This window comes from Styela clava, chromosome 2 (genome assembly GCF_964204865.1).
Source record: "Styela clava chromosome 2, kaStyClav1.hap1.2, whole genome shotgun sequence".
NCBI classification, from domain to species: domain Eukaryota; kingdom Metazoa; phylum Chordata; class Ascidiacea; order Stolidobranchia; family Styelidae; genus Styela; species Styela clava.
The window spans coordinates 7,276,492-7,294,721 of NC_135251.1; the positions used below are offsets into that span (position 1 = coordinate 7,276,492).

At 37.3% G+C, this 18,230-nt stretch overlaps 1 protein-coding gene across 1 annotated transcript; it reads right to left on the minus strand.

Annotated features, from left to right (window-relative positions):
• Positions 1-887: 887 nt before the first annotated feature.
• LOC120336610 (beta-ureidopropionase-like) lies at positions 888-18,223 on the minus strand. Its single transcript, XM_078109988.1, has 10 exons — positions 18,093-18,223; positions 15,367-15,541; positions 14,183-14,270; positions 13,551-13,645; positions 11,270-11,431; positions 10,485-10,588; positions 7,174-7,321; positions 6,994-7,063; positions 5,766-5,893; positions 888-3,773 (listed from the first exon to the last, which is right to left on the minus strand). The coding sequence occupies exons 1-10, from the start codon at positions 18,188-18,190 to the stop codon at positions 3,687-3,689; spliced, it is 1,155 nt and encodes a 384-aa protein (XP_077966114.1). The 5' UTR covers positions 18,191-18,223; the 3' UTR covers positions 888-3,686.
• Between the last annotated feature and the right edge of the window lie 7 nt (positions 18,224-18,230).

Consider the following 18,230-nt stretch of genomic DNA (forward strand, 5'->3'; position numbering starts at 1 on the left):
GAACAAGAATTCATTTAATTTGAAGATTTCATGAATTTAGACATTCATGAACAGACTAAGTCTAGAATAGAGCACATTTGAGAGTTACTCATCTACATCAAGATAACGCTTACGTCAAAATTACATGAAGGAGCATTATGCTTATCGTTTTATTAATGGGTGGGTGTCAGGAGGTCAATTTAACTCCGGTCAGCCAAGATAAGACAGATAGATAGATAATGATTTATTTCCGATACAAGTACAGTAATCATAAGCTAACAACAATAATCATAAAAGAATATACCTTTGAGAATTACTCATCTACATCAAGATAACGCTTACGTCAAAATTACATGGAGCATTATGACTATCGTGAGAATTTTATTAATGGGTGTCAAGAGGTCAATTTAACTCCGGTCAGCCAAGATAAGACAGATAGATAGATAATGATTTATTTCCGATACGAGTACATCATGCAGTAAGCATAAAAATATATACGGAAGGGGAAGGGCAAGACTTCCAAGGTCAACCGACCCCTAAGGAGAGTTTCTACCAGGACAGTGCTAAGGCAGGCATCATAATAGGGAAAAAAATAAATTTTTGAGTTTAAAGCTCGTTTAAGAGGCCTCAGAAATCAATTCCCCAAAAGTACTGGAATAAGAATAAAAAAATTACAAGGAACAAGAAAAGAAACATCAGTGCTCCAGTGTTTTTCTTTCAAGAAATTCATGTATGAAGGCAGATGATCTCAGCTCCCCAAAATACCCAATATTTGCTTGTCAATCTATTTAAGCTGAAGAGAAATATTAAGTTTGCGGTCGGATATGAGACAACGGGCCGGATTTGGCCTGCGGCTGTAGTTTGCCCATGTCAGTACCCATACTCTTTGCATAACACAGAGACTGAAGAACACTCGCTATATTTTATTTCTAAGGCACCAAAAACAAACGCACATAATTATTGCATCACAACGTAGCAGCACTCAAAAAAGACAATGGCAAAGTGAAATCAATTTGATGAATTGCACAATTTATTTGGAACGAATTTAAATGTCATTTTAAAAGATTTAATCAAGGCAATTAAGAGTGCATAGCAATTACGAAAAAGGAATTGGACGAAGGAATAACAACCTCTCTGGATGCTACAGCAGTTTGGGGCCCTGTGATACTTTTTCACCGATTCCAATAGAATCAGACAAAAGTCATTTTCGGATTCCTCGGTTGGAATTTCAGATATTTTGTAAAAAACTCACGCCAGTAATGCAAAATTGTGAGATTTGAGAGAAACACACCCACCATTTTAAAATGAAAAATTAGTAATTATCCATTTGGGGTTAGAGTAATAGAGTAAATAGGGTCAAAATACCAGGCAGAGACACAAGATGCTATCTCAGCACATAATTACGACCAAAGTTGTTGATCAAAATTGATTCGTCGGATATTTTGAAATTATATTTGGGCTCTGGGTTCTGAATTCCGTTTCGAATCCTCTAGAATCGGAATTTCATATTCTAATCGAAATTTCATAATACTAATTCTCAATTCTGTAAAACACTGAAAGAGATGCACAGTTAAAGTTGTTATGGAAATTTTATTTTTTTGGAGATGAAGTCCGAGTCGAAATTTCTTCCAAACTGGTGTGAGTGTCATTTATTTGAATTGCCCGTAGTTATAAAGGCAAAACAATGGTATTGGACAGCAACAAATTTTTTTAAATCTGTCTTGAGTTGCAAAAAGCTGGTTCTGGGAGTGTCTAACACTGTATTCAAACAATTCTGTAGGAAATTCTGAATCGAAAGGATTACTTGCAAAAACATGGCATATACTGATATATGTTAAGTTTTACTCTGATTTGGCATTAGCCACAATTACTCAGTAAAAATTGCAAATTTTATAAGAAAAACTAAATTCTTAATACAGATCAAGGAGTACAAATTTCAAATTCCATTTAAATGTTTTTTGATCATTCCGACACCCGATATTACAGTTTGAAAATTAAATATATTGTTAACACGTAAAGTTATGATTTAATGAAAAAAACAATATATATTATAACAAAATGAATTGTTTAAAAATCCGAATACACACCGACACAAATACATGTTTCAAATTTACTCAAAGCAAGACTTCTTTAAGGACAATTGCAATTTATTATGTGGTAACTTTAGCAACTGTGAGAAAACATAAAATCTACAACATATCTACTTTTTGGTGAGCTGGTAATCCTAACTCTTCGGATGCCATATTGACTATTCTAAAAGAACAAGTTTTTTGATGTTTTCGGGCTACAAATGCATGTTGTTTCAATAAGATGCAAAAACATATTCAGGGCTTTCTGATTGCAGAAGTTCTCAGTTTTGGCGAATTCACAAGCATTTCTTAAATGATAAATTCAGTTATACCTAAAGTGTAGTTCTAAGTCCGTGAATATTTCTTCTTGAATCTGTAAAAATTCGTTAAACAAGAAACATTCGTTGCCAACAAGAAAGTTATGATTTAATGAAAAAAGAAATAATTAAAATGAACGATCATAGCTTGTGTGAGAAACTTAAGCACACAAACACAAATTTCTTCAGCTCTGGAAGTGTCTAATGGATTTGGCGATTGTGAGGAAACATGAAATACACAAAAGAACATATTTTCGATTTAAACTGAATTTCTGTGAAAACTTAACCTGACATTTCAGCCTGATTTACCAGCCTCTTTTAGTTTTCACAGTTCATGCAAATTCATTGCTAACAGGCAAGATTATGATTATTTAGGGACAAAAATTAAAATAAAATTTTTTAAAAATAAAAGATGAAATTGTTGGCACATACCGACATACTTACTATCTGTTATTTGTAGTGTTAGATAGTTATTTTTGAAATGAGCGCGAGACTTGACATATACCTTCAATTTTGTCAGAATAATTCTACGATAGAAACACAATTTGTGTAAATAATTTTGGCAATTTAGACACGCAAGAGTATACAAAACATATTACAGGGTTGGTCAAAGTAGACTAGACAGTGGCCAGTATGCCCATATGAACAATTATGAGAAAAAGTTAATGAATTGTTTATTGATATTTCGAATATTGCAAGGGAATAAATCGACAATATTTTGGCCCTCACGGATGTATTAAATGAAGTAAAAAAAACAATTACTGATTAGAAAAACAACAAACCTGGTTAAGATATATTGAGAACTGACTTCATAACAAAATTGAAACTGTAAAGGGACTTCATGGACACCCTGTATATTTGAACTATGATGAAAAAAGCAACTGTGTAATAAATTTGGCGAAGACACGATGAAACATACATATTTAAAGTTTTGTCTCGCTAGAATTATCCAATGACAAGTGTATTTAAATTAAAATATGGTGCAATTGTGTGATAACTTTGGCAATTGACAGTGAACATGAAATGTACATAATAATATATGATTGATGGAACACACCAAATATGAATTCCAACAGCTGCTATAACCAAAGAGTATTCTGAATTGATTCATTCAACAATGATTTCCAATTACTGACATAGGGAGAGTTATTTTATTTTTTCGTCAAACCAGAAAACGATGATAAAAATAATAATAAAACAACACCTAATACAGTTTTGGGTATATGGCTGGGTGATAACGATACAACCTGTACTGTGATTTGTTTGAATTATTGGTTTCCAAACTTTCTGATTTGTTTTGGATGGTTGGAAGATTCTGGTTCTATTTTTCTTTGACAATGTCAGGCTTGAAATCATGACTTGCGTATTTCTTCAATGAGTCAGCATACATTTCATATCTGCCAGTCATCTGGAGAATGAAAACAAATTGAGATGAGTGGTAATTACAACTAAAGCAGAATTAGCGGGACTTATAGTGTTACTGTGCTTAACTTTAAACCAGGGGTGTGCAACAGGCAGCGCGAGGGCCATAACCCGGCCCGCCAGGACATTTAGTGTGGCCCTCGTCAACATTCAGATTTTTCCCTAACGAGCATAAAGTAATAATTGGACAGTTTATGTTTAAAAATGCGCTAACACAGGTAAAAATGCATAATTTTTTTTTTGCTTTTGTTGCTGCGGTATGTATTTTGCCGTTTTGCCCGATGCCTTTACTGTAATTCGTTCTGTATATGGACTTTTTTTGGGGCTCCCGAAGTATGCGAACCAAGATGGCGGACATCGGAATGTAATATGTGTACTAGGTTAGGGTTAGGCCATAATTTTAGGTATAAATACTACGGGAGGCTCTTGGCTAGTCTTCGAACTGATAATAGGACTAAAATAAGGAAAAATGGAAAAAAAATATCGCCTAACCCTAACCTGTTACCCATGTTACGTTCTGATGTCCGCCATCTTGGTTCGCATACTTCGGGAGCACCCTTTTTTTTTGTGTGTGGCCTCGCTATATGTCTGATGTTGGCTGACAAAATTGTTGCACACCCCTGCTTTGAATGGTACGCGACAACCCTATCCTGGGTGTAATAAATCGGGTAGGCAATGCTAAGCCAGAAAGATTTTAGTCCTTTCAAAATTGGCAGCACCTCATGTATTATAAACCAGGGCTACCCAAACTTTTGGGCTCGCGCCCTCTCCCAATTTTCCGCGACCAGCATTGTTATGCAAGCACCGCTGTTTATCTAATCCTATGTATTCTCTCGAAATCGAGAGATTCATGTTTTGCACTAGTTTTAATAATTGTGTTACAAATAAAAAGTCAATAGATATATTACTACGTGTAAAATCGGTACACTCTTTGCAAACCACAAAATACGATGTGCATCCCCCTGCGGGGTCGCTACCGACAGTTTGGAAAGCACTGTTTTGGATAAACATTAAACCACACTGAATTATGCCTGTGCACTCCACATAGTCATACCTAACCTGATCAGTGTTCCAGAATAGAATAGATGGGGGAGAGTAACTAACCAGTGACTACATAAATCACCCAAGGAAAGGGGTGGAGTCTAGCAAGCACAAATATTCTCGCATGATTGATTATTCTTTAGTTTTGCATTTTATGAAGCTAAATAAAAGATAAAAATTACCATCCAAAACAGGGATGTGCAACTTGCGCCACAAGGAAATAAATATTTTGTGCCCCGTGGAGAAGTGCCAATTCTGAATATTGTGCGATCCACATAACAGTTCACATTTAGTTCAATCTGGTACATGCAAAGCCTATTCCTGAGTCCAAATTATTATTTATGCCTGTGACGTTTTGATTCCTTAACACAGTCCCGGTCACAGCTGATTTTTTGTCTGCAACTGCTAGAAAGCGTATGTTAAATAAAGGTACGGTTCACAGTTTTACTAAGTTTTTTTTATCTGGCCTTCCTGTATTTACGGTTGAATGCACAACCTGATCTAAAACATTAAAATTTGGGGGCTCCCGAAGTATGCGAACCAAGATGGCGGACATCGGAATGTAATATGTGTACTAGGTTAGGGTTAGGCCATAATTTTAGGCATAAATACTACGGGAGGCTATTGGCTTAGTCTTCGAACTGATAATAGAACTAAAATAAGGAAAATTGGAAAAAAATTATCGCCTAACCCTAACCTGTTACCCATGTTACGTTCCGATGTCCGCCATCTTGGTTCGCATACTTCGGGAGCACCAAGTTTTTTTCATCTGGCCTTCCTGTATTAACGGTTGAATGCACAACCTGATCTAAAACATTAAAACTTGTCCCAGATTAGGAAACCTGGTCGAGATCGGCCTTGTCCAGGATGGAAGTCCTTAGAAAAAAGTACCTAAAAGGCTCAACGCCAGACAAGTGACATTTCCAACATTACTTACCCTAAATCCCCATTTATCAGCGATCTGTTGACAAGAGTTAAGGTCAATTGAGGTCACAAGAAGTCCATCACGAGTACGAGATAATCCTGGAGTTCTACTGCCATCTGGTGATGCAACATAACTTGAGCCTGAAAAAAAAAATTAGCTTTTGAGTTAGAATAGGGTGAATCTCTCGGATTTTAGAAGTAAGATCAAGTTTTCGATAATTTCGGGAATAAAAAGGCCAATTCCAAATCAAAATCAATTTGGCAGTATATTGCCATCTGCTGATAAAATATAACATGGAGTCAGAAATAATTGGTATTTCGACTTTCAAATAAATTGGGAGCTGAAGTTGTTTTATTTTTGAACCCATAGTTCGGGGGGCAAAGATCAAAATTTACAAATACCCAGAATTTTTCAAATACAATAGAATAGGAGAAGCGAGAGCTCCCGTACAGAGAATTCCATTATTGGATGAGTTGGGGTGAAAATTCATAGGCAGGGTATGTTTTGAAAATCGCTTTTCCCATGCTTCTATTCAAAATAAATTTTTTAGGGGTGTAACTAATGATACATAAAAGCTCACTATTTTTTGATGGGCCGGATTTTTCTGATTTGCATTGTATCACACCCTAGGTGAGATATTTTCTTGGGATTGAACAGTATAACGGCGCTCCAGAAGTATGTGTACTTGGAGTATATGGAGGTAAATAATTTTGTTTACCTACTTTACATCAAGTTGTGTAAAGGGACGGAAACCTACCGGTATATATATTCACTAGGCTAACACAGACAGTCACCAAACTCGTAATAAAACTGAAATAAGGAAAATGAGAATAAAATTATGGCCTAACTCTAACCTGGTACACATACTACGGGAGTACCCCACACACTGCCTCAATTTAATAAAAACAAAATGACGAGATAAGAATTGCTTTTTTTTTCGGGGGAGGGAGGAAAGTCGATAAGACGACTTAATCATAATATGGCAAACCACAGTCTCTCGTGGTCTGTATGGGATTAGGTAACCAGTTATTTGTTTTAAGATCCATGGACTTGATGATGGAGGAAGCCCTAACCGACCAGCGGTTACGTGAACCACCCTAAGGCGTCGAGGAGTCCAGCAATCCTCTCACACATAATTATCCCCACAGGATTTGAAACTGCGAACTCACACAGGATAATCAGAGGTATTTCCAACACTTAGCACAGCCAGCCTTGCCGTCGAAATTGATGACTCACTTACCATAAAAATGTCCGAAATCCTTGTGAGCCTTCTTTCCATCCCCAGAAGTAAATTCATTTGGAAAAGTTTCCTGAAAGTAAAAATACAAAGTAATATCTACTATAATGTAACCATTTAAAATGTTTTTAGACATCCCTGGTCTTAGGCCTTGTTCTGAGTAAACACCCAAAAGCATCTTACCGATCCAACTCTATTGATCGCACATGTAAAGTAATGATTCGCAATGGCGGCACAACGAGCTTCGATCGGCCACATTGGTTCCGACAATGCTCCGACTGTAGCTGAAGGATTGAATACGATCTCGGCTCCATTTAGTCCAAACATCAGCCTGGAAAAGGACATTTTTAAAACGTGGCGCTGGTGTTTTTCTCAAATCTCACATTTTTGCATTAGTAGCGGTGGCAAATGGTCCAAGTATTTGATCTCTGTAGACACGCATCAGCTTTGAAATATGTAATTTAGGATACTAATAGAAGAGTTGTAAGTTTGCTCAAACCAAGGACCCGATCCCTCAACTAAAAGTGGAAAGAGTACATAATAGAAGGGTTGTAAGTTTGCTTAAAGCAAGGCCCCGATCCTTTAACTAAAGGCGAAAGAGCACTAATAGAAGAATTGTAAGTTTGCTTAAAGCAAGGTCCCGATCCCTCAACTAAAAGTGGAAAGAGTACATAATAGAAGGGTTGTAAGTTTGCTCAAAGCAAGGTCCCGATCCCTCAACTAAAAGTGGAAAGAGTACATAATAGAAGGGTTGTAAGTTTGCTTAAAGCAAGGTCCCGATCCCTCAACTAAAAGTGGAAAGAGCACTGATAGAAGAATTGTAAGTTTGCTTAAAGCAAGGTCCCGATCCCTCAACTAAAAGTGGAAAGAGTACATAATAGAAGGGTTGTAAGTTCGCTCAAAGCAAGGTCCCGATCCCTCAACTAAAAGTGGAAAGAGTACATAATAGAAGGGTTGTAAGTTTGCTTAAAGCAAGGCCCCGATCCTTTAACTAAAGGCGAAAGAGCACTAATAGAAGAATTGTAAGTTTGCTTAAAGCAAGGTCCCGATCCCTCAACTAAAAGTGGAAAGAGTACATAATAGAAGGGTTGTAAGTTTGCTCAAAGCAAGGTCCCGTTCCCTCAACTAAATGTGGAAAGAGCACTGATAGAAGAGTTGTAAGTTTGCCCAGAGCAAGGTCCCAGGCCCTCAACTAAAAGTGAAAAGAGCACTGATAGAAGAGTTGTAAGTTTGCTCGAAGCAAGGACCCGATCCCTCAACTAAAAGTGGAAAGAGCACTGATAGAAGAGTTGTAAGTTTGCTCGAAGCAAGGACCCGATCCCTCAACTAAAAGTGGAAAGAGCACTGATAGAAGAGTTGAAAGTTTGCTTAAAGCAAGGCCCCGATCCTTTAACTAAAGGCGAAAGAGCACTGATAGAAGGGTTGTAAGTTTGCTCAAAGCAAGGCCCCGAGCCCTCAACTAAATGTGGAAAAAGTACTGATAGAAGAGTTGTAAGTTCGCTCAAAGCAAGGTCCAGAGCCCTCAACTAAATGTGGAAAGAGCACTGATAGAAGGGTTGTAAGTTCGCACAAAGCAAGGAGCCGAGCCCTCAACTAAATGTGAAAAAAGTACTGATAGAAGAGTTGTAAGTTTGCTCGTAGCAAGGACCCGATCCCTCAACTAAAAGTGGAAAGAGTACTGATAGAAGGGTTGTAAGTTTGCTCAAAGCAAGGACCCTAGCCCTCAACTAAATGTGGAAAAAGTACTAATAGAAGAGTTGTAAGTTTGCTCAAAGCAAGGACCCTAGCCCTCAACTAAATGTGGAAAAAGTACTGATAGAAGAATTGAAAGTTTGCACAGAGCAAGGACCCGATCCTTTAACTAAAGGCGAAAGAGCACTGATAGAAGGGTTGTAAGTTCGCTCAAAGCAAGGACCCGATCCCTCAACTAAAAGTGGAAAGAGTACTGATAGAAGGGTTGTAAGTTTGCACAAAGCAAGGTCCCGAGCCCTCAACTAAATGTAATTTAGGGGTTTCAATATGTATATCTCAATCATTTATGTTTGAGATTCATTTTTTTTTTCATTTCATGCACGGCCAAGAGCAGTTATATGGAGAAGAGAGTTGCAAGAAATGGGCACAAAGAGATTCCTTGTTTTGAAATTCCCGTATTAAATTTAAAAAAAACTTGTTGAAAATATCTTTAGGAATGTCAGTAAGTGATTATCCATATAACTATTGTCGCTTTTGTCCAAATAGAGAACCAAATTTCTATCCTTAATTATAGTCAATATAGTAAATTTTTGATTAGAAAAAGAAAATGTTTAAAAAGTTATTGCTGCCAGTGCCCATTGGATGAAATAAAACTTGGCAATCAACTTTCTGAGTTCTAAAATATGGATAAAGTGTCAAGTCTAACAAAAGTGCCTTGGGCATGGAATCAACATAAGCAGGTTGTTACAGCTGGATGACCAGTGTTTATAGTTGTTGTGAAGAGGTAAATCAAATAATGACATGGCAGTAATTATTGTAATTAGTGTAAACAAATTTGATAGTTGGAGGATTGGAGCGGATACGTTTGTTATCTGATTATCCTGCATGGGTTTGCAGATTCAAATTCTGTGGAGAATAATTATGTGCGAAAGGATTGCTGGACTCCTCACTATCATGGGTGGTTCACGTAACCACTGGTTGGTTACGGCTTCTTTCACCAACAAGTCCATGCATTCGCTAGATAAAAATCCTATCCAATTCTTATCTTGACATGATGAGGAAAACTATTGAACTGAAATGTCAATCATTACGTTCAGGTCGGGCTTCACTATCGCGGACTTTTTTTTAAATAAATATATGTTTATAAAAAATATACTAAAGCTATGTATGGATACTAAACTAAGATCTACATCAGGGGTCGCAACCTTTTGTCGCTCGCGGGCCAAAATTAAAGGTTGCAAGTCATTGACGGGCCGCACATATTTTTAGAAAGTTAAAAACCGAACAGATGACCGATGAATCACATTTTTTCACACAGATCAGGAGTTAAATTTTAAGCAGCGCGCGAAGACTGACCATTTGAATATTTTCTGCACCATTCAACCATTTGCACTTAGCATCAACTTTTCTGCGTTTTGTTGCCATTTGTCTAAATTATAATTAAATCATAGGCTTATCAAACGAGTAGGCAATTGTGAATTATATACTTGTTACGTTATAATATAATTTAGAATATAATCGACAAAACAGCTATTTTGTTACTATAATTCAGTGAAGTGTCGTGGGCCGGATTATATTGCCCCACGGGCCGTAGGTAGCCGACCTCTGGTCTACATGTTATAAAATAAATATTATTATTACTGCTCGTGAATAAAACATGAAATTTCGGTTCTGCTTGAAAATCCAGTTAATTAGTCGGGTTTCGGGTCGTTTTTAATACCCACGGGCCTGGGTCGGGCCGAGCTGGCATTTTTGGGCCTGATCTTACCTCTAGTTGATTTGACAAAATACAAAACACTCACCAGTTGAGAGGGTGATGTCTCCCATAGCAGATATTCACAGCAATTTTACCAAATGCTGTTTGAAAAACTCTGTGGCCGGTGTCACCCTCCATGTAATAGGTCGACTGAAAGAAAAACAAAAGTATTTTAGATCCATGGCAAGAATATGACTGAAAACATAACAAAAAAGTGATTTGTGTGTATAGTGACAAAAAGCATTTTGACGTCGGCCATTTGAGCACTGTATAAATTTTGATGGACATAACCAGAATACTGTCGCTCAGCTATGAATAAATTTATTTTGTAAAAAGGTTAATGAATAAAATATGAGAATATTTTTGTTTAATAACTCTAAATATGTACGAGAAGAATGCTGGAACCCGAACTGTCATAGGGTGGTTCATGTAACTAACTGCTGGTTGGTTATGGTTTCCTCCAGCACCAAGTCCATGCATCTGAAACAAATACCTGTAAAAATGGACAAGACGCCATATGATTTAACAAAGTGATTGACTCTCCTCTTTCCGGGATAAACATGAAAATCTCAAATACCTGAAACAAAACTGATAAACACTGGTTAGCTTGTCAGAGTTATAACTGGCAAAAATCTGTTCAATCAATTACATCACAGAACTATCAGAAAATGTATGTTTGGTTGTGAATGAGAACTAAATATCACCTAGTGTTGACAAATACACTAGATGGCAGGACAGAGCCAGTATGAATGTTAACAAAACACACTGCAAAACTGGCGATCAGTGAGCTGATTGTAACCAAACACCACTTGCTGGTGACAAAATACAAACCTCGTTAAAGTCTCCAACTCTCGGGATATGATTTTTCCTCGTTTTACCAAGAACTTCTCCAGAATTAGAAATAACGACCGCTGTGTTCCATAATACTCCACAATGTAGAGAATCCCGCTCCAATATCGGGGATATTATCACCATATTGTAGTTCTTTGCTAACTGTAAAGGTGAAAGAAGAATTTATAAGTCCTGTCTGCATAAGGTCCTAGACTCTTAGGCAAGTTAAGATTAACCCTTTCCATGCGATTTTTATTTTTTATTAAATAATCGTATTTGCTACGCCGATTTTATGCATTTGTACCCCCACAACTAATCGATCGACTAACGAAAAACTAATGATCCTCTGCTGCCCACTGACGGCTCGTTGGAAAGTTTATTTAAAGAGCTTGCAATTGGCAATTAAAAAAAAAGTTTTTTTAAAAGTGGTGGTCTGAGTCACAAACCGGATAGAAAAAAGGCATTTTTTTTCTTGGGAGTTGAAACTTCAAACCGTGATAAAAAATAGAAATATTCGCTAAATCCTTTACTGTTACCGCTTCGTGGTTGGCAAACAATAGCATAATATTGCTGTAGCGATTTCGTGATCTAACTCAAAATACTTTGGTAGATGGAAGGAATAATATGTCTTCTATTACCACCCAAAAAACACCGAAATTTGCATAAATTTCAAAAACACTCCCTCGTTCCGCCGCAATAAAATTCGCGTCGTAAACGAAAGCGAGATTTACCGTCGCTTATGTTAACCTCGAAGAAGACTTCTTATCAATAAACTAAAACCCGGAAAAACTAGACCAACAGTTTGCGACCGATTGCTGAATAAAACAGTTGAGTACATCAACGTACCCGCCGCAATCTAGCGACTTTTGTCGTTGGTACGTATACGTGCCCACCGCACGGAAAGGGTTAATATAAAGAACCTATTTGTATTTTTGTCATTTTTTCCAGCATTCCCATAGTTCTTTGCTGTAAGAAAGAGGAATTGGTCGCCATAGCGAACTCAGTCATACACCAGCGACTCTTGGTATGAAATTGATCTCACAACTGGCAACAAATAGGCGGACAGGCCTTGTGGCATCGGCCTTATTTTTAATTGTCAAGTTTAAAGAAAACTTTCAATTTCACCATAGTTGAATTGGGGCTCCCGAAGTATGCGAACCAAGATGGCGGACATCAGAATGTAATATGTGTACTAGGTTAGGGTTAGGCCATAATTTTAGGTATAAATACTACAGGAGGCTCTTGGCTAGTCTTCGAACTGATAATAGGACTAAAATAAGAAAAATTGGAAAAAAATTATCGCCTAACCCTAACCTGTTACCCATGTTACGTTCCGATGTCCGCCATCTTGGTTCGCATACTTCGGGAGCACCATTGAATTTTTTGGAAACTACTCATCAATTTCACCTTCTAATTTTGGGGTATTCCACGAGGCGAGATAAAAAGCGGAGGTGTTTTGGGGTAAAAAAGTTTGGGAAGCCCTGAATTAGATACAAATAGATTAAAACAATAACGAGAATATCGGTTGGAAACCGAAGACTTATCGATCGATAGTTAGGGAATCCCCCAAAACAGAAACTGCAGTTTCGATCCATCCGCTCTTGTAACTTGCGCACTGCGCATCGCACACACACACTCGGCGGGTCTCAAAATTCTCTCGCTTTACAAAAATCTAGATCACTATATCAATAATTGATTGATAACTCGCTAATTATACGACATAATTCGCCCAAAATCAATAGGTTTTTGGTCCGAGATAAGATGAATGCACATGCAAAATTTGGAGCAGATTCAACCTCGCATTCGCGAGATATCGCGTTCATCTAACAGACACACACACAGACATACATACAGACAAATACCTATCAATATACTTACCGATCTTAAGATCGATAAGTAATAAGGTTTTGGATATGCTGTCACTTGTACATACCAAGATAATATATAATATTATTTAGTTTGCAGTGTGATACAAGCACTTGGCACATGTGGTTTGAATGAAACTTGGGCGCTCCAGCAGAAGTATGTGCACCAAAATGGCGGACACCTGAGTATCTGTACGTGGTTAGGGTTGGCCAAAACTTATTTCAATTTTTCTAATTTTAGTTTTATTGCGAGTTCGGGGACTAGTCAAGTGACCTTCAGAGTATTTCTACCTGAAATTATGGCCTAACCCGAATCTAGTACACATACTACGTTCCGGTGTCCGCTATCTTGGTGCACATACTTCTGGAGTATCAAAATTTGAAACTAAGGCAGAATTAAAAACCAGTAATTTTACCTCCTGGCATAGCTTAGTAGTTGGCCCATCTTCTGCTGACTCAGCGAATTCAGTCCAAGGTGATTTTTCACGAGTACAAAAAGCAAATGGCATCGCTGAGATTGAAAATAGATGGTTAAATTATAAGGTGTTTATAAAGTCTTACAGTTTTTAACATTGCAAAGGGAATTTATTGATACCATATATTGTTTTGGCCCTCACAGATGTATTGAATGAAGTGAAAATACTTGAACAATTACTGTTTAAAACAACAAACCTGGTTAAGATATATTGAGAACTGACTTCATAACAAAATTGAAATTGTAGTGACTTTATGGACATCCTATGTAATCAACAATAATTCAAATCACATTCTTCTGCTTAGAATAAGGATCTGTACTACATATCCACCATCATATTTGTCTTGGGGATGTAAACTGTGTTTCAAACTTTGAAAAATTGCCATGTATGATAAAGAAAATGCATTTTTTCACATTTCAAAAGAAATGGGGAGGGGGAATTGGGGAATTTTGAGCCCCAACCTAAACCTCCCTGGCACGGCTCCAAGCCAGCTTGCAACTACTGTCTTACAAGTACTTTAGGACGCGAGTTACTGCTTGATGCAAATTCACATACAAAAAAACATAACCTACTCCAAGCCTCTTGAAGTCCGACGATGTTAACACCACAATCATGCGCTGCCTTGATCATCAAACTGATTCTGTCATGAAGTGCAGTCACCTGGAACAATTTTAGTATAAAATGTGATCAAGCGAAACATTTACTGTAGTTGCTCGTCCTGTAGCCCGGGCCCATATTTTTTTAACTAAACTCACTAACTGGGCCCTTATTCAAACCGGCCCTTATTCAAGCATGGGCGCTTGTTATTTTCGATCGTTACAATAATTAATAGCTATATTGTTATTTCCAATTCTCAAGTATGATTTAAACGAGAATAACGCAAATTTCAACTTTTTCTATGCACCGCAGGTACAAATCCGCAAAAGAAGGCCAGTTTGAGAACCATGGTGTTACGTAATCAATGCTATCTGTTCTGTACTTGGACGCCTAAGGCGTGAGTGTTATCTACTGGCGCTTAAAATTAAACAGCGTTGTGACAGAAGCGCTTCTTATTTCCGATTGTTCTCTACCACTGAAAAATCAGCTTTTACATTGGGCGGGTATTCAAGCATCGGCCCTTATTTATTTTTATGTTCTGTTCACACGGGCGGCTATTCAAGCGGGCCCTTAATCAAGATCGGGCGGTAAAACAAGCATATACGGTATATCAATGCTGCTGCAAGTATGTTACGAGATGTGATAGCATGCTTGTTCCTAATGCACGGTGCGGGAATCACCGAGCCTAACAACAAATTTCATCATTGTTATTAATCATAATATGAGAAACCTTTATGCACAGACGCATGGATTGGACAGTGAATGATGCCAGAACCGACCACCAGTTACGGTACATAAACAATCCTAAGCTGGCGAAAAGTCCAGAAATCTCCTCGTAAACATTAATGCTGTACAAAATTTGGCGCTCCAGAAGTATGGAGGTAAATAAATTTGTTTGCCTACTTTACATCAATTTGTGTAAAATGACTGAAACCTATGAGCAGGGGTATATTTACTTGGCGTTAACATAGACATTCGTGATAGAACTAAAATAGGAAAAATCGGAATAAAACTATAGCCTAACCCTATACTGGTACACATACTACGGGAGTACCCGAAATTCCAACATGCAGTATTCAAAGCTGTTAGGAGAAGTGAATTCCTAAAGCAATGTGCGGCAAGCACCGAGCCTTTTATTAACAGCAAATTTTATTCATACCTGTTCTTTTATCGGAGCATCAGTTGGTTTCACAATCTTATTCTGAATCAAACCAATCCTGACACGTCTGGGAGGTCTACCTTGTTCCATTCCTACGCTCGGAATCTCGTATCCAGCTATTTCAAATTCATTCTCATTTGCAGATGACACAGCAGAAGCAGGAATTTCTAGCTTGCTATAAAAATTGAAATAAAGTTGAGATTGGCATTGCATTATTTGGTGCTCCTGTAGTATGTGAACCAAGATGGCAGACACCGGAACGTAGGATGTGTGTCAGGTTAGGGTTAGGACATAATTTTATTCCAATTTTCCTTATTTTAGTTCTGTTACGAGTTTGGGGATTACGTAGTATTTGTAAATTATAGCCTAACCCTAACCTGGTACACATACTACATACCGGTGCCTGCCATTTTGGTTCACATACTACGGGAGTACCCATTTTTTATCCAGAGAAATGAAAAACTGAAAAAAAAAGGAACGAGCTCATTAAAAGACCAATAATAAATAAAGACCAGAGATTTATAGCTTGCTGGCAAAGAAAATGAACAGGTCCTTGATGACTGCACAGGGGGTCCGCAATGATATGAAAAAAGTCTTAAACATATCTAAATAGACGAGAATCTTATCGAATTGCCGTTAGCCAGCAAATTTAACGTTGGTATGTATCGATTCAGACTTTCATTAGTTTTATTTCGTCAAAAGAAATAATATCCTTCCTCGTTGGTTAGGCACAGAAATTGATACAACATAAGATGGGGGTACGTCAAAAACAGAATTCACAAACAGGGCGTTCGCCACCCAAAAAAGTTTAGTAAACCCTGCTCTATTTAACATAGCAAGCTTGGCACCAGCTTTAAAAACTTCAAGGCTTCATGGCTCAGATTCCCAGTCCTAGTTGAAACTCGTAACGCATTTTTGATTCAGAGAGGAAAGCTGATACAACAGACGCTTATACCAAAAAAGTGAAAGGCTGATAAAAGCTGACTTGTAGGTTGGCAAATAGTGTCAAATATTAGAAATATCTTTTGTATCAGGGGCATACCCAGGAGGTGGTCTTGTGGGTTGGAACCCCCCGTTCGAAATGTGAAAAAAAGGCATTGAAACACTTTTAGGCCCTAAAGACCGGATCCGCTAGAGGTTACAGTCTAACTTGGCAATCAGGAATTTCAGAACCATCACTTTCAATATTTCAATATTAATAGTGCACATTATTTCGGATCAAAAAGAGAAATATCATATATATAATATAAGTAGATGTTTGGAATTCAAATGCTTTAATTGATTCAGATGCATTGAGCACTGGCGCTAGTGATATCGGTGTTCAATTAGAAAACTAATAGGAATTGGCTACTGTTGGAATTAAAAATAAATGAATGTTTAGCCTACTTATTGTATGAAACTGATACATTGAGTTGCGTGTGAGGATTTTGTGCAAATATAACGTCGTATTTTATATTTTACACGTCGGAAAATCCACTAATATTCGATTGATATATTTCTCCATAATTACCACGTAATATTAAAAATTTTAATATAAAAAGTTGGCAGCGAAAATACTCGAATTGATTGAGCCAGTTTGGCTGATAAATGGCTAGAAACAGGCCAGAATACGATTCCCATTACTACTAGCAGGGGGTGGGAACGTGCATGGCTCATAGTTCACGAACAATCCCAAGCAAAAAATAATTTCAAGATCAGTATTCTAACCTATTTTTTCAAACATTCTGGATCATATTGAGAAGCTAAATATATCAGAAATATCGGTCTAAATTTAGCCGATACCGATACCGAAAAATTGGCCGATATTGCCGATACGTCTCTAGTTTTCCTATGGTGTTTATTCATGTCATGCCTTTCAGTAAGTAATTACATAGTATGCCGTTACACAGAAGATACATTATCGATCATATGCAGCAATCATGCTACAAATTAAAAAAGCAAAAACAAGTTACAAAATCCATCAAAATCAAAACAATAACAATTCAAATACCATCATTGAAAGTTTCAACTTCTGACTCTCGACTAAAATATAATCCAATTGAAATCCGATGAAATTATTTTTTAAAAGAATTCAGTAATTATACTCTCGAACAACGATCTTCAAAAGCAGTCACTGATATGCAAGGAGAGAGTATTTTGAAAGAGCTTTGCGATTTGACCTTATTTCGTGTGCATGGACTTGATGGTGGAGAAAGCATTAGGTGAACCACCCTACTACAAAGAGGAGTCCAGCAATCCTGTCACACATAATTAATCCATCATGGAATTCGAACCTGCAAACCATGCATGGTAACCCGAGCACATTCCTAACACTTAGAACGACGCCCCACACCGCCCCAGGTGAGATGGTGACTGAGCATAGGTTTTGAAGTGAGATCACTATCTGCTTGACCAACGTTAAGGCCAACATTCTAATTACTACTAAGTAGACTTGTCTTCATGCGCAAAAACTAAAAAATTATAAAATAAAGTACAATTTTCCATATAAAATTCTTTGTCATCAGATTAAATCTTCTGGCACATAATGTTCGTTCATATATTTGATAAAATCTCAGTCTTGACAATTCAGTGATCGCCTCTAACTTAGCTCAGAGATGAGTGTGAGTATATGCGAGCCTACTATGAGCAAACTCTCTCTCAATAGTGATCGCTCAGAGATGGATGCGAGTATATTTGACCCTGCTTGGAGCAAACTCTCTCTCTCAATAAAAATCAAAAATTCTTACTCGCAGGGTTTCCCATATAAAATCCTTTTTACTTCTGATAAATCTTCATCTTTCATTTGTTCCAGAGCACTTTCAACATCTTGAAATTCACTCGCCATATTTTTGAAGTTACTTTTATATCATTTATTACTATTAAAA